The 23,815-nt window shown below is 52.1% G+C and overlaps 7 protein-coding genes across 7 annotated transcripts, besides 1 other annotated feature; 5 read left to right on the forward strand and 2 right to left on the reverse strand.

Annotated features, from left to right (window-relative positions):
* Positions 1-24: 24 nt before the first annotated feature.
* Positions 25-333, forward strand: PODANS_4_6140 (uncharacterized protein; the record flags this gene model as incomplete). The annotated part of the gene is made up of 1 exon (XM_001906194.1): positions 25-333. The coding sequence occupies one exon, from the start codon at positions 25-27 to the stop codon at positions 331-333; it is 309 nt and encodes a 102-aa protein (XP_001906229.1).
* An 863-nt stretch (positions 334-1,196) lies between these two features.
* Positions 1,197-4,918, reverse strand: PODANS_4_6130 (uncharacterized protein; the record flags this gene model as incomplete). The annotated part of the gene is made up of 2 exons (XM_001906195.1): positions 1,197-4,594; positions 4,645-4,918. The coding sequence occupies 2 exons, from the start codon at positions 4,916-4,918 to the stop codon at positions 1,197-1,199; spliced, it is 3,672 nt and encodes a 1,223-aa protein (XP_001906230.1).
* Positions 4,919-8,600: 3,682 nt separating this feature from the next.
* On the forward strand, positions 8,601-9,754 carry PODANS_4_6120 (uncharacterized protein; the record flags this gene model as incomplete). Its single annotated transcript, XM_001906196.1, has 2 exons — positions 8,601-9,017; positions 9,080-9,754. 2 exons carry the CDS (start codon positions 8,601-8,603, stop codon positions 9,752-9,754), a joined length of 1,092 nt encoding a protein of 363 aa, XP_001906231.1.
* A 778-nt stretch (positions 9,755-10,532) lies between these two features.
* Positions 10,533-11,138, forward strand: PODANS_4_6110 (uncharacterized protein; the record flags this gene model as incomplete). Its single annotated transcript, XM_001906197.1, has 1 exon — positions 10,533-11,138. One exon carries the CDS (start codon positions 10,533-10,535, stop codon positions 11,136-11,138), a length of 606 nt encoding a protein of 201 aa, XP_001906232.1.
* Positions 11,139-14,351: 3,213 nt separating this feature from the next.
* PODANS_4_6100 (uncharacterized protein) lies at positions 14,352-18,278 on the reverse strand (the record flags this gene model as incomplete). Its single annotated transcript, XM_001906198.1, has 1 exon — positions 14,352-18,278. One exon carries the CDS (start codon positions 18,276-18,278, stop codon positions 14,352-14,354), a length of 3,927 nt encoding a protein of 1,308 aa, XP_001906233.1.
* A 610-nt stretch (positions 18,279-18,888) lies between these two features.
* Positions 18,889-18,970, reverse strand: a tRNA (tRNA-Ser).
* A 407-nt stretch (positions 18,971-19,377) lies between these two features.
* Positions 19,378-19,716, forward strand: PODANS_4_6095 (uncharacterized protein; the record flags this gene model as incomplete). The annotated part of the gene is made up of 1 exon (XM_001906199.1): positions 19,378-19,716. One exon carries the CDS (start codon positions 19,378-19,380, stop codon positions 19,714-19,716), a length of 339 nt encoding a protein of 112 aa, XP_001906234.1.
* Positions 19,717-19,878: 162 nt separating this feature from the next.
* On the forward strand, positions 19,879-21,669 carry PODANS_4_6090 (uncharacterized protein; the record flags this gene model as incomplete). Its single annotated transcript, XM_001906200.1, has 1 exon — positions 19,879-21,669. One exon carries the CDS (start codon positions 19,879-19,881, stop codon positions 21,667-21,669), a length of 1,791 nt encoding a protein of 596 aa, XP_001906235.1.
* Between the last annotated feature and the right edge of the window lie 2,146 nt (positions 21,670-23,815).

A 23,815-nucleotide genomic window follows, 5' to 3' on the forward strand; every position in this document is an offset into this window, starting at 1 on the left:
AACCCGCCCGATAGCCCGCTCAAAATGTCCCACCTCCGCACCCTCTACCGCTCCCTCCTCCGCGAGCTGCCCCCCCGACCGGTCCTCTCCTCCCCCCGCGCCGACCTCCACCAGCACCTCCGCGACAACTTTGCCTCCTCCTCCTCTGAAAAGAAAGCCGACATCGCCGAGCAGTACCTCTCCTACCTCAAAGCCCAAAGGACATACGTCACCCTGGTCGAGCGGTACAACCCCGGCATGGGCATGGACGAAGAAGAAAGAGTGCGCCTCACCGCGAGAAGGGTGGGGATGGATCTTCCCAAGGAGTATGGGTTTGAGAAGGGGCAGAAGTGATTATTGGGACATGGCGTTGCGGCATTTACATGGCGTTTTTGGGAATCTAGACTGGCGTGTTGGAATCATTTGGTTGGGATGCTTTGGGCGTCTTGGACAAGCTGGAGGGGTGTACAATTGTGTAGGATATGGAGGAGTGTACGATAGGGAAATGCTCGTGCTGCCACGACAGAGGTAGCCTTGCTTGGCAGATATCTGGACTGTACAGGACTGGGGGAGGCATTGGCAATTCCTGTCAATCAATTGGCGGATCACTTTGGGGAAGGGGATGTGTTGCGGGCATCTTTCCAACGGATGACGAAGGCAAAGGAGTCCTGTTCTAGCTGACGTCGTTGTCTCTCTCCAAACAATCCTCCATCCTCTTATGGTGGCCGGCTAGGATATGTCGCTGTTGCGTGGTACGTACACGCTGGGTTCCGCAATCAACGGATATCTCTTATCTGTGCCAGGATTCAAGACTCAAAGCCAAATCAGGCAGAGTTGGTTTCTCGGACCGGTGACAGCCCACGCCTGGAGATTGATGCTTTCTGGGTCGAAGACAGTTGGATTCATCGAAGCAAAAATGGAGCTCTACATCAAGTGGGATATTTATCTATAGTAAAGGCAGCATATTTGAGGCAGCTGTTGCTCGCGTATGAAACCGTTATATTTTGAACCATGTACAAATAAAGTTCTTGTCTTCTGTCAGCCATCCTCGTTATACTCGCTTCTTCCATGTGCTTTTCTTTTGCAGAAGATCGTGTAAAAATCAGGGGGTATCAACATCATCCGTCTGCTCTTGTTCTTCCTCCCATCTCTCCCTCTTCCTCCCTCTTCCAAAATAATTATCCAAAGAACTCCAACCGATCGTCGTCTTCAGCCCCCTAAACACCACCGACCCCCCCCTCCTCAAAACTCTCATCCCACCCCCCCGTCTCCAACAACCAACCCCCCACCCGTTCCTTCACCCCGCCCACCGTCTCCCCCAGCGCACTATTCCACTGATCCTGCACAACCCTAACCTTATCCTTCAAATCATCCGTCAACCTCCCCGCCTCCTCCCGTCTCATCTCCTCCACCCTCCCCCCATCCCTCCCCTCCGCCTCCATCACCTTCCCCTTGGCAACCACCACCGCCTCCTTAACCTCATGCAGCAAGCAAAGCAAGTTCGTCTGACTCTCGATAAACTGATACGTGCTCTTCTCCGCATGCAGCAACAAACTGAAGAGATACTGCAAAGGGTGCTCGGTGTAGCTCGGGTTCTCGGCCATCTCCAACGCTGGTATCTGGATGTGGAAACCTTCCATATCAGTCGGGATCTTGTCGAGGAGACGCTTGAGGTCGGGCGCAATGTCCCAAAAGGCGTTGAGTTGCACTTCCACACCCCTGACGACGGTTTCCTCGACTACATCACGGAACTCTTGCGTGCGGTGGAGGACTTCCTCTGCAAAGGCTAGCTGGCGTTTATTCGCGTCTTCGATGAAGAAGGCCTTGGCAGAGGCGACTTTATCGTCTTGCTGGGCGAGTTTGTAGGGGACGAGGACGAGGTCGCGGTAGTGGTCGTTGCGGGAGGAGAGGAGGTCGTACAACGCCCGATGTAACGTTTCGCGGGCTTCAAAGATCCATTTGAGGAGGGTTAGTTTCTCCAAGAGTTCAGGCTGCTCGTCGCCTTCTTCCTGGGGGAGGTTGGGGTTGGATTTGTGGGTTTCGTCGAAGAGGCGGGAGCGGAGGTTGTCAAAGAGTTCGGTGGCGGTGTTGATCCTGCTTTGAAGGATCTCGTTCACGGGCATTACGACGACGGTTTGGAATTCGTCAAAGTCCGACTTTTCGAGGTCTTTGAGTTTGGTGTGCTCGGCGGCTGTGGCGTCGGCTTCGATGCGGGCTGCGTCTGCGTAGGAGAGCGCGCCCGAGGAAATGTCTTGGTGGAGGTTTTGGCGCAGGGTGACGCGGTCTTTTTTTAGCTCTTCGTCGAGGGCGAGGCGTTTTTGGGAAGAGGATTGCTTGTAGGCTTCTTGGATGGCGGTTACCTCGGTGAGGTCGCTGACGGTGCGGATCGAGGTGCGGATTTCGGTCAATTCGGGGTGGTTGTTGTTGACTGCTGGGTGATGTCGCGGATAAGGAGGTGGGAGGGTCACTAGACGGGATACGTCGAGGTGATCTGGGTTTGGTGTGTTGGGGGCTGTCGAAGATGAAGCAACCGAGTTGCGAGAAAGAGCCTGCGGTGTCATGGATTGGTCTGTATCGTGCCATCCTGTCTTTTCAGGGGGGTACCCGTGGGAGGCCCGCTTGCTTGAACCAGCAGGCGACAACTGCGGCTCATCGATCCATTGCAGTGCTTCTCGAGCCTCTTTAGGCACACCCATATACTTTGACTCCCGCTTTGACCTCTCCATCCTGGACGACGGAGCACCTGTAGAGTCGGCCTCCCACCACCTGCTAGCCGGCCGTCCCCTCGAGTCCTGTTCATCCACAGCATCACTGACGCTCATACTAAGAATCGGCGACAACGATGGCATGTAGTTGTTCGAAGGCCAGTTTTGATTCCCAGAGGGTGATGGTGACTGCTGCTGCTGCTGCTGCTGCTGATTCACAGACGTCGGTGTTTGAACCGCTGATGACGAAGCCCCATGGTTTCCTTCAAACGCAGATCCAATCGACCCACGATGCGATCTCGGTTCTGACGATTGTGGTGTCAACTCCACGGTCCCGCTGGTGGCCGAATTGATCGACTCTCTCCGGACTGGCATCGGCCTAAACAGATCACGGGTCAAGTCCAGCACCTCAGAACCCATCGCCCCAATGGCAGCGCCGTATCGTTCCCTCCGTATCCTCGACTCGTTGACAAAGAACTCGGCAAACAATCGAACTCGCTCGGCATCGTTGGCGGCAGATGCTTCTCGGTCGGCGAAGGCTGCAAAGCGGTCAACAGTACCACGAGCAAACTGCTCGCTGCTCTGCGTGATCACCATATGCTTGGACACGGGAAAATTGTGTGATGGCGAAAGAGGAGCCGACATCGGCATGTCCGGCCCCATGCCCCGGTGTGTCGAGGACGACCTGCTGCCAGTGGGCGGGGTTGGCAACGCCCTTGGAACCGCATGTCTTTCAGGATGTTTTTGGGAACTGGGCGAGAGTCTTGTTGGTGTCACCTGGCCAGACACACCTTGAGAACCGGAAGCTCGGGGGGTCCTAGATTCTGGCGTGTCAATCGATTCACCGGTTTTTGGCGTCTCGCTCGTCCTTCCGGTCCTTGGCGTGCCTCTTCCGATTGTCAGGCGCCGTTGCAGCCCACCGGAGGACGAACCAGGAATCACAATATCAGACAGGCCATGAGGCGAGTTTGTTGTGTCCACAGACCCTCGTGTAGCTAGCCTGGTCCGGCTTTCGCTCCGCCGCTCCAGCAGCGTCTTGTCTCCCCTGACCACAGGACTCCTTCGGACAAGCCCACCTGCTGAACTGGGCGCCGAAGATGTAGCAGATTCGGTTTGCGCTCCAGCTCCTGAGCTTGCAACACTGGACGTCTCTGAAAGCTGAACGCCGACCGTGGCTGGTGAGTCAGCATGTTGTTGTTGCTGCTGCTGATGTTGCCCTGGTGGCCCAGGGAGGTTGTCGCCCTCTCTCCAGTTGGCTGGCGTCAAGGGCACAGGACCCAGAGCAGCCACTCCGGTTGGTGGTGGTCGGCGGGTCGGCGGTGAGACAATAGGGTCACTTCCAGATTGTAGCCGCTGCATGCTCTGAGATCTGCTTGACGAGGGTGGTGGCCCAGGTGGTGGTGGGGGGACTGGCATCGATGGGTCCCATCGAATCTGAGACGAAGAGCGTGATCTAGCTGATGTGGGAGTAGCCACCGCGGGTGTCGAGACAGCTCGTCGAGCGCTCGGGGCCATGTTCTGGGAGGAGTCGGAATCTGTTCGTTGTGGCACTTGGTGGGGTATCTGCAGCGTCAAAGGCCCTGGGTGACCACCGGCCGGACGAGACAACAGCCCGCTGAGCGAGCGGGATGATTGTTGCGGACTCGGATCAAGTGGTGCTATGGCTGGCTCGGGCTCACGACGTCTTGTCAGCGAGGGGAGGCCGAATCGCCTTTCTCGGGAAGGGCCCCTCGTTCCAGGCGGAGGCGGAAACGATGTGTTGGCCACTGGGGATTCGGTAGCCGCTCTCTGCAAAGGGGGATGTGGTGCTCGAGCAACTGAGATATTGGCAGCTGGACCCTGATCGAAGTTCATGCTCATCGGTCTGGCACTACGGGGGGGTGAATATGGCGGCGGTGGCAGCGGTGAACCTACCAGCTCATCAGTCTCGTATTCAGAATACCGTCCCAAAAACACTCACCTTGAGGCTCCTGGATGGCAGCCGTCTGCATCGGTTCCTGGCCAGGTCCCGCAGTCGGTGAAGTGATCCATTGCTGCGGATTGTATGGCTGGATGGCGCTCAATGGAGTTTGGTTGGATGAAAAGGCGCCATGAGAGCTGACTGACAGCGCCGAATGAGGTGTGCCGTTGTTGTGCTGAGGGTGATATACACCCAACGATGCTGTGAGAAGCGGATTCAGTCCAGCACGAAGGCGCGCGGTCGGATCCCGTGAAGAGCTCATCATAGGTTGCATCTCGATGTCGTCCTGGAAGTCCCTCGGCTGTAGCTGATCTCTCGTGAGGACTGAACCTCAGACAGACCCCAATGTGAGCCACGAATAGTCCCTCGGGTCTCTTGAGGGCCCCTATCTCCAGCAGACACCCAGTGTGATCTTTCCTAGACACTCACAGCCCAACACCACGCAGCGGTTTTGTGGTGCTGGCCACCTCGCCATACACAAGTGGGTTGTTTGTCGATTCGCGGGGCTGTTGATTACACGATCATGGTCAGAGCTCAAATAGGTGTTGCTGAGAGTTATCCGTATCGTGATGCTTCACGCCCGCCCTCGAATTCCCACAGTCGCAGTTGAGGTTGTCGTGATCAGAAAATGCGCGGCTGAAAGAAGGGACGGTGCAACTGCGCTGAACAAGCAGCAAATGGAACGTGGTGTGGTTCCGCGGTGGGGGTTGGGAGCGTTGCAGGAGATAAAAGAGGGATTCCTCAAGACCAGACTATGCCCCAATATGCCCAACCTATCAAGACCCCTGCATGCTGCCCGCTGGTGGTGTTCCCACTTCTGCTGCTGCTGTTATGGACCATGGTGCTAGACCCGGAGTGGTACTACGGTACGTATATTAACAGTCAAACCTCCTGCATGGAAGAAGAGCGGGAGCCGGCCACCCGCTTTAACTCTTCTCCCAGACGGGCCTTCTCCAGAGGGGCTTCACTCCGAGAATTGCAATATATTGCGTACAGCCAGCTGGTGACCCTGGAGCGTGCTAAACGTAAGCATCCAGGCAGGCACCCGCTGGGACAATATCGTGCCCCGTCTGTATTCTGCAGCAGTCCTTTGCAACTGGTCTCGATCTGCTTGTTTCCCAGGCAGGATGGCAGAGAGGGAGGGGGCTCCTCGACGGGGTTCAAACCCGGATTGCCCTGTGCCTGGACCTGCAAGACACAGACCAGACATGCAGGAGGCACCTCCTGGATCCTCGCACGGCTTCACCTACAGGTGACTGCTCTGCTCCCTCTCCTCAGAACTGGTGATGGTTCCTGCGGTAGCGGGGGGGTTACAGAGAACCGTCGATTTGCTACTATCAGGAACGGGTCAAGTCACGGCCTGGCATTAACCTGTGCCATCTTTGGTCTCTTGGCTTCCGGATTGACAGGCGTGAACTGGACCATGGTGGCGATGGGATGGCCGAGAGCGAGAAGGGCAAAAGGAGGGGTCTGTTGACTGCGAGGCAGGTGCGACGGTGATTGGGCACGTCTGTCGTAGTCTGCCGGTAATCTATTCTTGGTTGCCTTTGGTTGTGGGTAAAATTCAGATTCCCCGCGATGATTCGCTCGACGCTGTGAAATGGTCGGTGATGCGTGCTGCCGGCGCTTAACCCCCTTGCTGATTCTCCGCCATATGATTCGGCTGCTGTCGACGCATTAGCGGATGGCACATGCCTCCATCAACAGTACGCGTTAGTCCATTCTTGGAATGGTGTCCGTCTCCCGGCTTGGGCTTCATGCGTTCTTGACAAAATATCGTCTTGAGGCTGTGTGACTTTTCTGTATGTTTTGATCTCGTTGTCTTTTCCACCGCTTTTTATCCGTACCGATGACCCAGACTCTTGGGGTTCGAGTGCTCGGGCCTCCTATACTCACACCTTGATAATAATTGTTACAACACCATGAACAGTCCACATTGCAAGCATCAATCACCACACCACTCTGGACAATTCACCTTTGTCTCTGCTGTCGTAAGGGATTTGTTCCGCCTCCAGGCACCCAACTCAAGCCCGGAAGACCCCAAAATGAGGTCTTGATCGCTTTCCTGGATGCAGTTGCGTTCTCTCCAGCTGGGACGGAAACGCAGCCTTCGTTGTTCCCCTTGGGATCGAGCAAAGCAGAGTGTTTAGAATTGGAATCTCAGATGTTTTGAATAGGATTGATAACCTCTCCATGGTGCCGTGGGCCAGTCCTGTTGACGTCCTCCCTCTCAGCAATCGTAGACAACTAGCTAAGAGGGAAGCTGTTGGTGAGATGAGGGTGGGCGGATCAGCTGTGTTGAATGTGGGGTGACCGCTTCCACCCCCACACTGTCGTGAGGTGAGTTGAAGATTTGATGCCGAGCTTTCAAGATATAACCACATGATTTGACGATAGAACCGCATGGCATCCAGCACAATAAGTGACAACCCCAAGCAGAAATTCTTGCCGTGACCTGTAAGTCAGTGGTGTTTGCCCCCCTTCCTGCGGCTCTGCATGGGCTCGGATTGTTGGTGATGTGATGGCCCAATGAGACCTGTGAGGTCAACACCAAACAAGCTGGGCAACCGTAGCTTCCCCACATCGGGCCCGATCGTTGGGAACAGGATGTGATCGGGTCCCTATAAATAGCAGTGGTTTCTTACTGGTGAAATGTTTTCCATGTGGATTCGAGGTTGAAGGGCGTCATGAGAATGTTGATGATGTTGGTATGCGGCACCCTAGCCCGGGAAGACAGAGATCCGGACTGTGTTCAAGTCCGAGTTTGGTGCGCCGGGTTCGCGCCGTCGCGGGGCATTCGGGTCAAGACTTCCCGTGTCTGCAAACCTGCCGGTACCTCAATGATACATACGGAATGCAATGGTGATGATAGCGGTGGTTACGGATGATCACTCGGTGTGTGTGCGGTCTCGGGAAGACCAGATATGTGCCTCAAGGTCACCTCCCCATCCGGTTAGTGCCGAAGACTCGCTGCCCTGTGTGTAATATCTAGTAACACACAAACATCTGATTCCCAACCACCATGAGTTGAGCATGTGTGCCGGTCGAAAGCTCCGGTCGGGTGTCAACAGCTGCTGTGTCATGAGGGTCGAAATGTTCTCTCTGGCAAACCAATTTGGCCATGGCTATCAACATCAAAACAGGGCAGGAAATCCGTGATACCGGGCGGAGGTTACGCGGACGCGTTGAGCTGCTGTGCTGTGTTTGTGAATCGCGTCCAGTATGATCATCAGCGCTAGCTGGAATATCGAGTTGCCAGGTGACACATATTGTGATGTCCAAGAAGGAAGGCTGCAAGGCTGTTCAGCAGGATTAATTGGTCATTGTAAATCTGATTCATCAATAGCAAAAAGATCAAGCTCCTGGTTGTCCCTGTCGATCTGATTTTGGTGGTGTTTGATGCGGCATGTCAGATCTCGATCAGGCGGCAGAAACCGAGCTCCAGCCCCATACTGAGAGCTACCCCACTAAAGGCGGTCAGTGTTCTGCCTCTGCTCCCCGCCCAGCTGGAGCCTGTTAAGTTTTCTAGAGCTTTCCAAATTGCTCTTTCTGACCCTTCTCCATTTTCTTCATTGGGCGCTCGCCCACTTCTTAAAGCCTTCCCCTTCTCTTCAAACATCAACAAACAACTTCTGAAGACCATCACGACCTTTCAAAGGTAGGACGCGCCCTTCTTCCCTCGACCAACCTCCCAATCGCTTGCTTGCATGATGATTGTTCAGCTGGCACCAGTCATAGGGCGACTTGTACTCCCTCCCTTGATGACGAAGCTGCGGTCTACCAGGACCATCTCTGACCTAGCACCACCTCTCTCTTCTTCCTTTGCGCGATTCTTCTCTCGTACCGAGCCAATTGCTGACTGGAGAACACAGATCTGATTTTTTTTTCATAGTTCCCGTTCCATTCCATACTTCCATTCCATACCCCCCCTTTTTTTTTTTTAATTTACCGCAAAAATGGTCCTCCACAACCCCAACAACTGGCACTGGGTCAACAAGGACGTGTCGGGGTGGTCCAAGAAATGGTTTGATGACAACCTGACCAAGATCGAGGCCAAGGAGGGCGATGTATCGGCCAAGATTAGCAAGGTCGTCAGCATGGACGGCGACTGCGATGTTGCGCAGCGCAAGGGCAAGGTTATCACCATTTTTGATGTCAAGTTAACGTTGGAGTTCACAGGTACGTATTTCCATAGAATAATATCACTTTTTCCTGAAAACCCATTGCCAATCATTCCGTCCTGTGACTCCTGCCCATGTCGTGTTCGTAGGCTAAAACTCTGTCCTGCAGGCTCCACTGCCGATGGCGACGAGGTTTCGGGGACCATCACGGTGCCCGAGGTGTCGCACGAGCTTGATGAGGATGAATTTGTGGTAGGTTGCACTCTTCCCGGCCACAACGTGTTGTAACAGTCGACTAAGTGTCGCCCTTGTAGTTTGACATCGACGTCCACTCCGAGTCCAAGGAGAAGCAGGCTGTCAGAGATCTGGTCAAGTCCAAGATCGTCCCTCAGCTTCGCAGCGAATTCGTCAAGCTGGCTCCTGCCCTCATCGCTGAGCACGGCAAGGACTTGCAGCACCCTGCTGGGTCAAACCCATCCAGCGGCTTCACGACCCCCAAGTACCACCCCCCGACCGGCGCCCAGGCCACCAAGGCTACTACCACAACCACCCAGTCCAATGCCGGAAGCGTCGTAAACACCACGACCGTGACCGATAACGAAGAGTTCCGTACCACAGCTGAGGAGCTTTACAAGACCTTCACCGATCCCCAGCGGATAGCTGCATTCACCCGCGCCCCTCCCAAGGTTTTTGAGGGCGCCAAGAAGGGCGGCAGGTTTGAGTTGTTTGGTGGCAACGTGTCTGGCGAGTACCTGGAGTTGGAGGAGCCCAAGAAGATTGTCCAGAGCTGGCGTCTGGACCAGTGGCCCGCTGGCCATTACTCTAAGCTCAGCATTGAGTTTGACCAGAACGATGTTGACCATGTCACGGTCATGCGCGTCGAGTGGACCGGCGTGCCCATCGGCCAAGAGGAGCCCACCAAGCAGAATTGGCTCGAGTACTACGTCCGCAGCATCAAGAGGACTTTTGGTTTTGGCACCATTCTCTAAGGACTTGGACGGGACCAGAAGGGGGAAAACGGCGTTGGGCGGATGGGCATGATGATTCTGAACAGATCGCGGCGCACACAGTTAGAGCCAATGAGAAATGATGATGCATAATACTTATGATTTGGGCCAGTGGTAAGGCAGATTGTGAGGCGTCTTATGTCACGACAGTTTTGGTCTCCACAGACGCGGGGTGATGATCACCGCAGAGCCTCATCGGCTTTCACACACACCTCGATTTGCAATGCTCCAAGAACTATTTCAACAACCCAGGACTCTCAACCTTTTCTACAGCAGCACGCAATTAGAAACCCATCGTTTAAAATGGCACCTATTTACAAAATCGCCCTCATCCAGTTCCAGCCAAAGGTATGAATGAGCCTCTCTGAGCCGGTGATGTCATCATTCCGATCTATTCGTCCCAAACCATTCAGCTCAGCTTTGTTGGCTAAACTAACCAACCCCCTGATAGGATGTGTCCCCCTCGGAGAACTTTTCCCTCTCGGCCTCGTACATCCGCAAGGCAGCCTCCCAAGGGGCCCAGCTGGCTGTTCTGCCCGAGTATCACCTCACCTCTTGGTGCCCCTCCCACCCAGACTTTCTCTCCTCCTGCGTCGAGTCTTGCTCTTACCTCTCTCAGTACCAATCATTGGCGAAGGAACTCAAAATTGATATCGTTCCTGGAACCATCTGCGAGGTCCACCCTTCGCTTTCGGCTGAGGAAGTCACTGCTACTTCTAGCACCGGCAAAGATGAAGAACGGCGGGTGGAGGTGAGGAACATGGCTTACTTCATCTCGGGGTTGACAGGGGAGGTAGTGGGACGGTATCAAAAGCGGAATCTGTGGCACCCCGAACGGGAGCATTTGACTGCCTGGGGGAAGGAGGGGGGTCGACACAGGGGGTTTGATATCCCTGGGTTGACGTTCCCTGACGGAACCCCGGTGAGGGGAGGGATGTTGATTTGTTGGGATATGGTTTTCCCGGAGGGGTTTAGGGAGTTGATTGGGGATGGGGTGGAACTGGTTGTTATACCTAGTTTTTGGTTGGTGACGGAGGATTTTGGGGAGGGGGATGAAGGGGAAAGGGAGAGGGCGAGGAGGGGGGAGGAGGAGTTTTTACGGGGGGTGGTGGTTACGAGGGCGTTTGAGAATAGGACTGCGGTTGTGTTTGTTAATGCTGGGGGTTTGAGTCAGGTTGGGTTGCCGGGGGTTGGGAATCAGGGGGGCGTTATGGGGGTTGAGACGGAGGAGATGAGGGTTGTGGAGGTTGATCTTGGACGGGGGAGGGGGTTGGAGAGGAGGTATAAGATTAGGGAGGATATGAGGGGGGTGGAGTGGGGGTATGGGGTTTATCATGGGGAGGAGAGGAAGGGCGGCGGTCGTTAGGGGCGAGTGGGTGCCGGAGTCGGGGAAGAGGGGGAAGGTTTGGGGGGATACGGGGGTTGTGGAGTGGATATAGGGGGTTTGTCATGGGGTCAGAGGGGTTGTGGTGGTTGTTATGAGGGAGTAGGGGATACGGTGGTTGAAGGTGCGTGGAACCAAAAGGACATCCTACCCACAGGGTAAGCCGGGTGATATATATCTCTACAAGGTGGCCAGCTAGGAGGCTTATGGGAGCCCGTATTTGGAGGGCGGTAGGGGCTATCATCAAGGACAGGAAAGGGGGAGGTTGGACCTATGGTTGAGAGAAAGCAGGGCCGAGGCTATCTCCTCTCGGTTCTCGTTACCTTACTTTCTGCCGGTCATAGTTGCCTGAGGTGAATTCTAGGATGTTTTACCACCCGTAAGCCGAATCTGTGCACGCGTTTGGTCTGCTTACCTACCTACTTATTCAGTGTGCCAGGGTGTTGCATCCAGCCAATCGGAAGCGATATGCTGAGGCTGCCCAACCTGCCCTCTTGATCCTGTCGCTCATCACCAACTCTCCGTCCGTCCCATTTCGCTACACGGCTCTCGAGAGGGCATGGATATATCATGACCGACAAAGTCAATGTCGACAGTGCAACTTGTCCCGAAGACGCAAACTCAACCGACTGCCTGTTGCGACTTGTCCTCGCTGCACTTGATAAACAGACAACCAACACAGCGGAAGAATTCAACTGGGACCCTCTCACCTTCTTCTTCACTGCACCCATCGGTCTTTTCGCCGCGCTTTTCGCTGCCATTACTATCTATCAAGCAGTCCTGTCTTCTGGACCGGGACGTCGAAAATCCAATCGTCGAGCGATTGGTCCCTGGGCTCTGAAGACCAAAACAGAATGGAGTTGGAGGGACTTGAACAGCTTGTCCATTGCTTCGACACCCGTCCTTCGCGCCGATGATTTTTTGCAAACAATGGGAGGGCGGCGGGAGTGGCATATCTTTCGGGAATCTCGCGAATCCCAAGACAAAGTGCTTTCCAGCACAGAAGGCGCCCGGGCCCTTAATGGAACGATGTGCTTGAGAAGACTTGAACGGGTTGGTGAGGAGTACAACAAATTCTTCGGTACCGAGAAACCCGGTCAGTATAGCGCGACCTGGCTACGATTCCTGAGCCACGTCAAGCTCCATAGAATCACATTCGGAACGGCACTTGTCGAGACGACTATGGCGGACTACCTTCCAGCCGATCTCGTAGCTGCGCCAGCATATGCCGAGATTGGCTTTCTCATTGCAGCAGCAGCAGCATCCGGAGCCCACTCAATGATATTCACTGGGTCCGAATCATCGCACTATCCGGTTATCATTGGAGACAGTTTTCAGCTCGACTTTCGCCAACACCCCGTCTTGGGGATCGTGGGCGTGTTTTCTCAGCACGGGCAGCTTTCTCGCCTACCTTTGAAGGGGCACGATAAAAAGACGAATGAGCCTTTCGCAAGCCGTCCTATCTGGCATGATTATCGCCAAAGCACCAAAGCCATAGTAGCTATACTGCACGCCCGGGGCGAGGTGTATTGCTGGCCTCAGTGGAACCATCGTTCTCGAGGGTGTCAATTGCTAAATACCATAACACTGAGAAAATGGCTACCTATCGGTATCACCCAATCGATGCACGACATTTATTGGCAGGAGTCATGCCGCAGATTTGCTGATGGCTACGGAGAACTGCAATGGTTACTGGGGGCTGATATCGAGTATGGCAATCCAACTTGTCCCCTAAACTAGGTACCTCATGATGAAATGGGTCTAGTTATACTTATAACGACTGTGCTAAATCTTTAATAGGTTGAACGGTATTCCATCAATCTTCCCTGGGAAGCTGTCAAGACGCAACCCCAACCTCCTTTCGCTCCTTGCACTTCACCACAATTTCTGGTGTCATTCAGGCGGGATCAGAAAGGACAGTTCGGTCTCCCAGAGCTCCAGATCAACCCCTGTTGCCTTTCCAGAAGAGGTCACCGTCAGCATGCGGGGCTCTGAATCTTCAAGGTTGAGAATTCGTCTTGTTATGGACACCTCAGTTCTCCCTACGGATGTCACGGCAAAAATGATTGCTGGTATCTCCAGATTCATTGACGGAGAAGATATTGATCAGCTCCGATGGAGCGACGAATTCGGCTTTCACTTCACCGAAATTCAAGCCATGAATCTCATGTCAGATGTTCGCTTACATTTAGGAAACAAATCAAAAGAACCCCAAGGCGACCGACCTGTCACTCACGTAGTGGTTAGAACTCCACTTCTTGATGTTTGCCAGGACCTTGTGTTTGGGTTGGACAAGTTTCAGGCAAGGCTTGACGCCATGTCCGCGCTCGAGCGTCAGTACTTACGTGCTCTGATCTATCTGCAAATTAAGATGCTCGATTATTGGCTTCTTGCGGTTTGTGGCGAGTACCTCCCGATAGCACGAACTTTGCGGCTGCTTGTTGTTACTGCAATTTTACTGGACGGGGAAACCCAGGTTCAACATGGTGAAGAGGAGGGAGTGGCTGTTGGATCACACCCACACCGACAGTGGAATCATGACATTGTGGACTCGTCACCGTACCCGCCGCCTACTGCAAAGCACCTTAACACTTTGGAAAATCTTGACAGTTTCCTCGAAGCGACAAGTGACCCCAACAGCCACCATCTGTTCCCAGGTGTAAATCGAACCATGGAAAAGATACGCCCGTGGGGCTGGGATAACTCGGTCGTCAAAGCCTTGAAAAACTTTCTGGATAAATGTCACCGCAACCATGGGCCTAGGAAGGGCATGGTCCCGGGAACCCGTCTTGGTCGTGGTGGTTCGACGACTGCTCAGGGTTCCCAGGCACAGCATGATGATGGGCCGGAAGTAGAGACTGATGGGGAAGGTCTCAACTACCAACCTCCAGACAGAGACATCCAATTCGGTGAGAGCGAGACAAGAACGTTCGAGGAAGTATTGGATGATCTTCTTGTCTGGAGGGCTCTCTTGGTTGCGGCATTGTTTTGGTCGGCTCCTGACAATAGCCAGGTTTTGAAGTCGGGAATATGGGAACAGGTCATTCCCGTTCTTTAGCAAGACGCCCAAAATAGATGAGGTATTTCGGTTTCCAGATTCTCTTGGGGGAATTATCAACTACCTACATAGTACCTAGTGACTGCATGCCTAGGTGCCGACCTAGGTAGAGCTCAACTACAAAGGGTAAGGCAGCGTCATGCCGCTTTTATATCTGCCCCGTCCACAACCCATATTGCGAACCGTCCCTCATCACCATCTTCGCTACCAGGAAACTTTCCGTCTGGACACTTGAAACTGCCCGTGCCTAACCTGTACAGACTATCATGATTCGTGGCCTGTATCTTACTCTCATTCTGGTCGTCGGGTGATTCAGGGACTTTTTTCGACTCTAGTTCGGAAAGATGAAAGATATTGCCGTCCACGAGTAACGCGAGTACATTAGCGATACTTGTTGGCGGTCGAGGTAGGAATGCAGTGCGCGGCATCAATGCCCAGTTCACAAGCGAGAAGAAAAGTATTGCGCCAAGTAGCACCTGGATCACTCTGGTTGCCGTTTCGTTCTGGAAAACACGTCCTGATTCCTTCCAGGTGTCCAGCCGAGAGGAGGTGATCTTGACAGTTGCCTCATAAGTGGTAAAGTTCAGTTTTCCCAGACCCATAGCGTAGAAGATGCCTCGGTCATGCTGCGCTCGCTCTCCAGGCCCGTCCCGTGAGATACGAGCTTTGATGTTGATGGTTTGTGACATGAACATAATATGTTGGCGTCTGATAGCGCCTATGACCTCTGATGTTTGTGACGGATCAGAAAATACCGAGATGGGTAGTGTGGGTTGAGATAGACGTAGATAGTTAAAGAACTGATCAAAGCATAGTCCAGGCTGCGCTGCTGGCAAAGACATGTATTTAGGGTATACCTCTGGCGGGAATTTAGGGCTGGACGCTCGTAGTGGAGGTATCATCATTCTTCTGGACTCTTCTCTTATTCGCGGGGGAAGATCAGGATGAATGGCAAGTTCAGTGCCAAGAAAGGTGGTTTCAGCTTCGACAACATCTATCGAGTTATTGCAGCGTAGGGCTGAGACGCTCATTGAAGGGGAACCGCCAGTAGTGGGCCTGGTGTAGGTGCCCCAAACATAGAAGAAGTTGCTGCACGCGCGAACCTGTATATTCGATGTCTCAGCTGGCCCGGCGGCGCCAGCAAACACGTTGACGGATGTGTCTGCATCGCCTATGGCAAAGAGAGCTGTCGCTGCAAGCTCAGGCGGCGTGATGTTGTTATTCGAACAATATTCCCCGGAGACATTGACTCTGATAGTGTCTGCAACCAGAACATCGATTGCGATTTCGTTTTGGCGATACAAATGGCATTCGAAAACAACCGCCAAAACAGGTATCACCGCCGCAATCTCCAACTCAGACTGGTTTAATTGCTTCTCGTCCGCGTTCAGCCCCTCCAAGGCCAGGGTTGGGTAGACTAGCTCATTGTATGACAAGTGTGGTGATGATAGATTGCTTTGCAGCATCAAAGTCATAACAATGCCAAGCTCATCGTAACCGATCCATGACTTCTCAGAGTGCCAGTTGCCATAGTCTGTATCGCGATAGATGGCAGATGAAAAGGAACCGACCAATCGAAGTTGTTTTTTCAAAACCGTTGGTTTGTCAGCTTCGAAGAATAGCGTAGGTGATGCCAAGGCTAGCAGGCTCGCCAGCAACGCGGCTATGGTTGATGCGGCCGAAGCTGAGTTTCGTATTTTCAGTTCCTTTATCAAGGCGTGAATTCCTAGAAGCCCACGGAGATTTAAATTCGTAGATGACCGTTTCGACGCGGGTCTCTCGAGCATACCATAGTAAGGTGTGAGGGTGCGTATGTCCAAGTCCAACGAAGCGAAAAAGATATTCAATAGGCTTGTGGCGAAGACCGGTAACAGTGTCCAAAGGTAGTTGAGATATTCTTGAGCTTGAATTGCTGGACCGATGCCTTGATTGCGTGTTGAAATCTGAAGCAGCAACTCGAGGATCACTATGAAACTGAGAGCCACAAGATAAGCCGGGATACGCAAGTACCACTGTAAGGTAAAAGGCTGGTATGTATGGCAAGGCTTTGAAGTAGAGCGTGCAGGTAGTTGTGCTAAAAGCTTCGACTCCAGTGATCCAGCTTTCGTCTCGTGAATTCTTTCCTCGGATGTTGAGGATACCGAGTCTTTGGGATCGTTTTGAAATCCATCGCCAAGACCAGTGCTCAGGTTCTTAACGCCCAAAATTGTTCTCGGATCGCCTCTCAGGCTGAATTTATTCGGAATCGCGGATTTCGACAAAGCTAGAGTGATCGCCGAGGCAAAGCACAATCCAGCGATGATTTGGGACGATAGACGCCGAACGATGATGCGATCAACTTTGACATAAGCTATGGCGGCGGAGGGGGTTTGAGTCGACTCTATAAGTGTACTGTGTATCAGAAAGGTTGTATGCAAGCGGTAATAGTCTTGTAAAGAAGAGGCTAGTGTGGTGTAGTTAAAAATCCATGAAGACTTTGGAAATGCTTCTTGGCCGAGCCCTAGGTTGAACAGACTGACTCCGTCGACGTCCAGATCAATGTCATCAAACCCGGACAACCCAGAAACTCGTGTGATGGAGGGAGATTCAAATGGCGAGGTTTCGTCAGTTATTTGCGGGTGAACGTCGCGAAAAGCCCGACATATGTCCCAGGCATGAAGACGACCAAGCCTCCTCATCTGGGACTGCGTTGACAAAAAGGCGTTCTCTTGGCTGCCCGTACCACGGCCACGGTGCACCTGAAGATCGAATACAGCATAACTGGGTCGACAGACAATTTGCTGGCTTTTTCGAAGAACAATAGTCGTGTCGTTGCTTTCAGGAGAGTAGCTGTAAATGATATCGATTTCCAAAACAACCCACACCAACCGTTGATAATCAGCGTATACCTGATGTGTAGCCTGGTCCGCTTTCTTATTATTATCGCTGGGATAAGACTCGCATCGGCCAGTCAATACCCGTGCGACAACCCTGACTCTAGAAAGGACATATGGCAAGATCTCTTGCGGCGAGGCTGCTTCCATAGGTACCCGGAATGAAAAGGCTTGACTTGGTATCTTTATGTAGCAATTTGAGGCCCTGAAACTCAAACCTAAGTTAAAGACGCCGCTCAAATTGGATTGGCGAATCATGCTATCTGGGTGGAATCCACTGAGATCTGCCGCCTGGCATTCTAAATTCGAAGTCATGCCTTCGATTTGCGCATGCATCTCCAAGACTGAGTCGGGATCGGGCTCAACTAACTGATATACAAAGTCTTGCGCGATCCCACGAGGATAGTTCATCCTGTATTCGCGTATGCCGATAGTGTTGAAGAGTGACAGAACCTTTGGGTTTGCCAGACGTGAGGGGTCATCGAGAAAGGACGTGCGTAGCTCGACAGCGGTGGTGACTTCCATGCTCTTGACTCTAATCATCGAAGACGAAAAGATGGTCATGATCTTGAGGAACAACGATACAACGGTGGTTCCGGCAACAAGGCGATCCCGATTCCGCATCGCTTGAAAGGGTGCCCGGATCCAGAGCGAGGAAAGATAGTCTAATGTAAGACTCTCCTGGACATCCAGCCCAGCTTTCGTGGCGCGAAGTCTGATCCAAGGAGACGAAACTTTTGCGAGGAAGTCGATATAAGACCAGACACCAGTGATAAGTATCAGGAGGGGTGTGGGACCATAGGTCCATATGTAGAGCAATGTACCGTTAGCAGACGCTGTTTTCAGGCCTTGATGCCTCTCAGAGATGACAAAAATTGTTTCCAGTCCGATACCCAATAGCAAAAATGTAGCAATAAAGGCGTGAAACGTTCGTCTCTGAAGCAGGTATGGGCGCCATTCCCCGTGATCACGCATCTCATCGTGATCGGCACATTCCATTGCGGGTTGGGTCACGTTGCCTGATACTGGGTTTGCAGCCTTTTGTGGCAGTGCACGAGAAAGTTCGAAAGCCGGTCTTCCTGGAGCCAAGTCCTCGATGTTGAAGCCTTGGACGCGATTCATCATGATCTCTCGATTTGTTGCTCTTGTTGTTGGGAGAATATGATCCTTGTCTGGAGTTGCGTGGGTCATGCTCACATTTGGGAATCTGCGTCTAAATACGTGCAGATGAACCGTGCTGTTCAGGAGGGACTGACCATCAGGTACCGCTATACTTAAATTGCACCTAAATTGCGATACGAGCAGTTCTCCCTTTGAGCGGCGTGGTACGGGTCATAGGCAAGGCAGATAACCTATACCAGGCCACCGAAAGCATCCGAACACGCATATCTATCTGCAGGGATGATAACATCCAGTCCCAGGCTGTCACTTTATATGATGCTCCGAATGTGGTGGCGTTAGTAAGCTATAAGTTAGTGAAAATCGAGGAGATGATTACAGCTATATACTTACCTTAGACCGGTCTAGCCCTTTCACCGGCACTGGACTTAGAGTTGTTAATTCAGGAGGTCACAGCAGCAATCTAGCAAGGAATCACAATATAGGTGTCGATTCACTGAATAAATTAAAGGCGGCGCATAGGTATACAGCCATCGGGCTACTAAAGCTTTCTAATTGTCCCTCACAGAGGCAGCAACGAAAAAGGAAAATCACTTGTGCAACTTGAAGTTAAAAAATTAAAAAGCAGTTTGATGATCACACACAGTCTTGTGTGGCCAATTGGGAATTTGGCAAAAGCATACGACGCGAGCCGGATTTGAACCGACGCCTCCGAAGAGATGAGATTTCGAGTCTCACGCATTAGACCACTCTGCCATCGCGCCTTAAACCAGGTTTGGATATTTAACCGAGTTAGATTTAGTGCTTACAAGAGCAGTATTTCTGTGATGTCCTCGGGCAATCTCCTTCACAGGAAACTGCCTCCACTTTAGCTCTGACCCGCTAGCCTTTGAGCCCCTGAGCCCCTGAGCCCCTGAATTCAGCCAGAGATACCAATCAATGCTTGTCAAGCTTCAGACAAAGGTCCCACTAGAGTTCTGATCACAGACGCAAGGTTGCTCATGCAAGCAAGCACCTGCTAGCTGCTGTGACCCCTCATCATCATATGACTGGATTGTTGCCTTACGGGCTCGAAACACAGCCACAGAACCAGTGCCATTTCTGATTTCTGATACTCTCAACCCAACGTCTTGTGTTGTGATGCTTGACACCAAACTACAACCTCATCGACATGGAGACCCTCGAGGGCCTCGGCCTCGCAGCCAATATCCTTCAGTTCTGCCAAGCGGTAGGATCATTCATTAACCAGGCCCATGAGATTTACCGTTCAGGCCCGGCCGCACTGGGCAAGGTCAACGATCTTCGCGGTATCTCCAAGGAACTCCATAAGATGCTGTCGGAAATGCAGCGACAAGATACCCAGATGAAGGAGAAGCACCCGACAGAGACATCGCAGTTGCCACTTCACAATGAGTGCCTCACTCTTTTACAAGACCTCACAAATTCACTGGATCAGTTGGATTTGCCAGAGAATCCGGGGAAAAAGAGAGTCCATCATGATCGCATTTAGGGCGCGGTGGAATCGCTCCAAACTTGAGGACTTGGAGAAACGAATCGAAAGTTTTCGTCAGCAGCTGTTCTTGGTCTTCTCGTCACCATCAGGTGTGTACCTACTTTGTCTCTCAGTGTCAGGTCCCTTTGGGCATGAGCTGACAGATCTAGAAACTTTGCGATGCAGTCACTTGATCATCAGGAGGCCATTCTTCAAAGACTTGACGGCGTAACTCAGGTGCCACGACCAGAACAAAGCACTCCAGCCCACGCGCTATTCCAGCATCTCGCCCACAGAGGAGGACTGGATAATTACGCGACAGACTCTATCCGATGGAAAACTCTGCATAGCTCTACCCTCAATCGTGTCGCCACAGGTCAAGGAGAGATGGTTATCCCCCCAGCAATAGAAAACAAGCTTCAACAGCAGTTCTTGTCTACGGTTCTTGGCACAGACGGCAAGAATCAACGACAGTCTCAAATCCATGAAGCTCACAAGCGCACATTTGAGTGGATTTTCGACGAAAACGTTGAAGCAGAGCATCCATGGGACAAATTTGTCGAATGGTGCGAGAAGGATTCCCTGCTGTACTGGATTACAGGCAAGGCTGGCTCTGGGAAGTCAACACTGATGAAATTCATCTCTCAACATCCTCAACTCATGAAGCACCTCCAGGTCTGGTCTAATGGTGCGCCAGTCACCATTGCTTCATTTTATTTTTGGGCGTCGGGAACCGCGATGCAAGCATCTTCCGAAGGACTGTTTCGGTCCCTGCTCTACCAATTGCTGGACCAGCACAAACACATCATTCCTAAACTCGCGCCTCAGACATGGGAGGGGACCTATCTATTCGGAGCGCCAATGCCAATGGTTCAGGCCGATGACCTGCGAAGAATGCTGGGTTTTACGGTTCGTGAAGTGGGCAAAACCTCGAGGATCTGTCTTATCATTGATGGCTTGGACGAGTTCGGGGGGAGTACAGATGATGTCCTTGACACCATTGAGGCTTTCACCTCGCATTCCATCAAGGTTTGCGCTGCCAGCCGTCCTTGGGTGGCTTTTGAGGAGTCATTCTATCAGAAGCCACAACTGCTACTTCAAAACTTGACTCGTCAAGACATGGAGGAGTACACTCAGTCCGCGCTACGAGGGAACCGTGGTTTTAGGCGCCTTCGAGCGCGCGAGCCCGACTTTGCGGAGCAACTCGCGAAGAATATTGTGGACAAAGCTGATGGTGTCTTCTTATGGGTGTGTCTTGTTGTGAAATCGCTTTTGACCGGACTGAACAATGACGACCGAATCAGCGATCTCCAAGGAAGGTTGGATGCCTTGCCTCCTGACTTGGAAGATCTCTATGACGCAATCATCAAAACATGGGATACCTTCTACTTTGAACATGCCGCTCAATATTTTGAATTGAAAAAGGCACACACAGGCGTGTTAGAAGCGCGAATCCTGTTTCTCGCAGACGCAGAAAATATTTCTCAGGCCATCGAGATGGACAATCGACCAATCTCACAGGAGGAATATGATTCGCAGCTTTCTACAATCAGGCGGCGCCTCAACAGCCGTTGTATGGGCCTGCTCGAGGTAACCAGTATTGGAGATGCTCTGCAGCCACATCCAGTTGAATACCTTCATCGAACTGTCAAGGACTATCTTAGGAGACACGATGTCCAAGCTCGGCTGCAGGCCGCCACGGAACTGTTCGATCCATATCTGCAACTGTGCGCAGCATACTTGCTATCTATAAAATCAATGCCCTCCTACATCACCGGGCAAGATCGGAAGATTGATATCACGTTGCGGGCCTTCGGGGTTATGGTGTCCGCCCGGTGGGTTGCGACAGGAAATACTGAAATCATGGTAGAGATTCTCGACAAGGTGGCACTTCCTTTGGAGAAAGAGGGTGTTCTTCATAATCAGGAACGATCTCCTTGGTGGCAAAACGCTACCTTCTCGAGCCACTAAGGTTTTCTATCTCATGTCACAAGGGAAAATGTGACAGAATACGTCAGAGTTCGCACCGGGAGATCTCTACAAGCCCCGTCCCTTCTTCTCATAGACGCAGCCTACAGCCGCCCAGACCCCAGCGTCAACATCTTTCAGTTTGCTGTTGAATTTAGGCGCGGACATTAGCTTCGAGCTATTGTCGCAAGGCGCTAATACCGGATCGGGAACTAGGTGTACAGTGTGGTCTGAATATCTAGTAGCGTTTGTCTCGCGACAATTCTCAACCATGGAAACAATGAATGTAGAGAAGATATGTAGGGTATGGATTCCTGTTCTCCGGCTTTTGTTAGAAATGGCGGCGCCTGTTGAGGGACAAGTTCGGGATTCCCTACAATCAAGGTGTGCTTCTCTGTTTTCACCACATTACAATATGGAACGACTGTTCATAGGACTGCGACTGCTTCAGGTAGGTAACGAGGAGGACGCATTCAAGTTGCTTTGCAGGGAGCTACAGAGCATGCAGGAAGCATTTCGTCAAATATCTCGTCAGAAGGAGAAGAAGGTGGATAATACTTAGGTTGTCTTCACACTGGCATCTTAACAACTGCGCTATCTGGTTACCAATGTATCGGCTTAATATCAGGTATCTCTAGTAACAGATCTACGTGTGTTCAATACTCGGAAGCTTATGATAAATGTTATGAAAGCACGTTACCCAAGTTTTTAGCAATACCAGTTCTGTGCTGCAACCCACCTCACACATGTGTGACTTAGGTACCCCATGTAGAGATTATTCATCTATCTGTAACTATAGATTGGGCAGCATAAATGAGGGAAATGGTAACTCTTGCCATGGCGAGTCACCAAAGACACTCGACCAAGAACAGTGCAGGATAAACCGACAGACACCTATGTTGGTTCATCTCGTTGACCACCCTGATCATAACAAAAACACCGACTCAGTTCTCAAATACCGTTGGAAATCTCTAACCTTGTTATCGACATCGATATGTTACCTCGGAACCTTGAGTAGGTACCCTAACCATTCCCTCGGGAAACCATCGCTCAATCCTTTAGTCTCTAAGTGCTGGCGAATCTCATGCTCATACGATTTTGTATGACCCGAGTAGTCAGAAATTCTTCATTGTTGGACTTGGCCACACAAACAAGCCTCATAAGCAGCCCCCAATGTCTGCAAAAAGACCTCATGTGGCGTAGAGCACAATCGAACCAACTTGTCGGGACCGATGAGGCAAATTGGTTCCTCTTCCTCAACTACAGCGCGATGGAATGATGGCTGGCGGCACCAACCTTCCAGAAAAGACGCCGAACAAACAAACCCTCCGACCATATGTCGTTAGGCTGGGCCGCAGTCGTAGGATCGCAGTTGGGCAGTCTTCAAGCGCTTAACCGACCCCGAAGGACGTAGGATGGCGTGCATAACTCCAGCAAACATGTGAAAATAGTATCTGTATGAACAAAATAAGAATCATGAGATATTATCCATTCCTCAGGAGGAGCAACTGAAACAAATCTCGTCAGTTGTGTGACCTGTCCACTCATCATGAGCCATCTCATCTTCGTCGCATGATGTCCTCTGCTGTCGTTCGGAAGGATGACTCAGCCAGGCCTGCCAAGCTTTTAACCCCTCTGCACGAGCCACACAGTGCGCGCTGTTCCACAGTGACTTCCAGCATCCAACTCTTGGCACCACTCCAGCACTCTGATGCCCCGAACATCACGAGAACACGAAACAGCCCACGCCCGCATCAAAGACGATATCGCCTCTATCCCCAACAAAAAAAACCAGGCTCATATTGCTGCGGCATTGTTGACACATCAATTACGAAGTTATCGCCTCCACTTCGTCGTCGTTATCAAACCCAAGACCCAAGCGATACGAAATCGATATCTCCGTCCATTCCGTTCCGGCTGCAAATCCAGATCTGTGGCAGTGCTTCGCCTCCCACCTGCACACTTGCGCGTTTTCCTACCAGTTCGCCCTTGTGGCTCATATCGAATTTCTTCCCCCCCCCCCCCCCTGATCGGATGAACAGGGTAGAAATGCAAGGCACATCAACTTGAGGCCACCAATCGCTGTTATTCCATCCAGTCTCCCTCCCCCCAAAAAACTGCCTGTCATCCTTATCGGTATCGCTATCAC

This window comes from Podospora anserina, chromosome 4, assembly GCF_000226545.1.
Source record: "Podospora anserina S mat+ genomic DNA chromosome 4, supercontig 4".
Classification (NCBI taxonomy): domain Eukaryota; kingdom Fungi; phylum Ascomycota; class Sordariomycetes; order Sordariales; family Podosporaceae; genus Podospora; species Podospora anserina.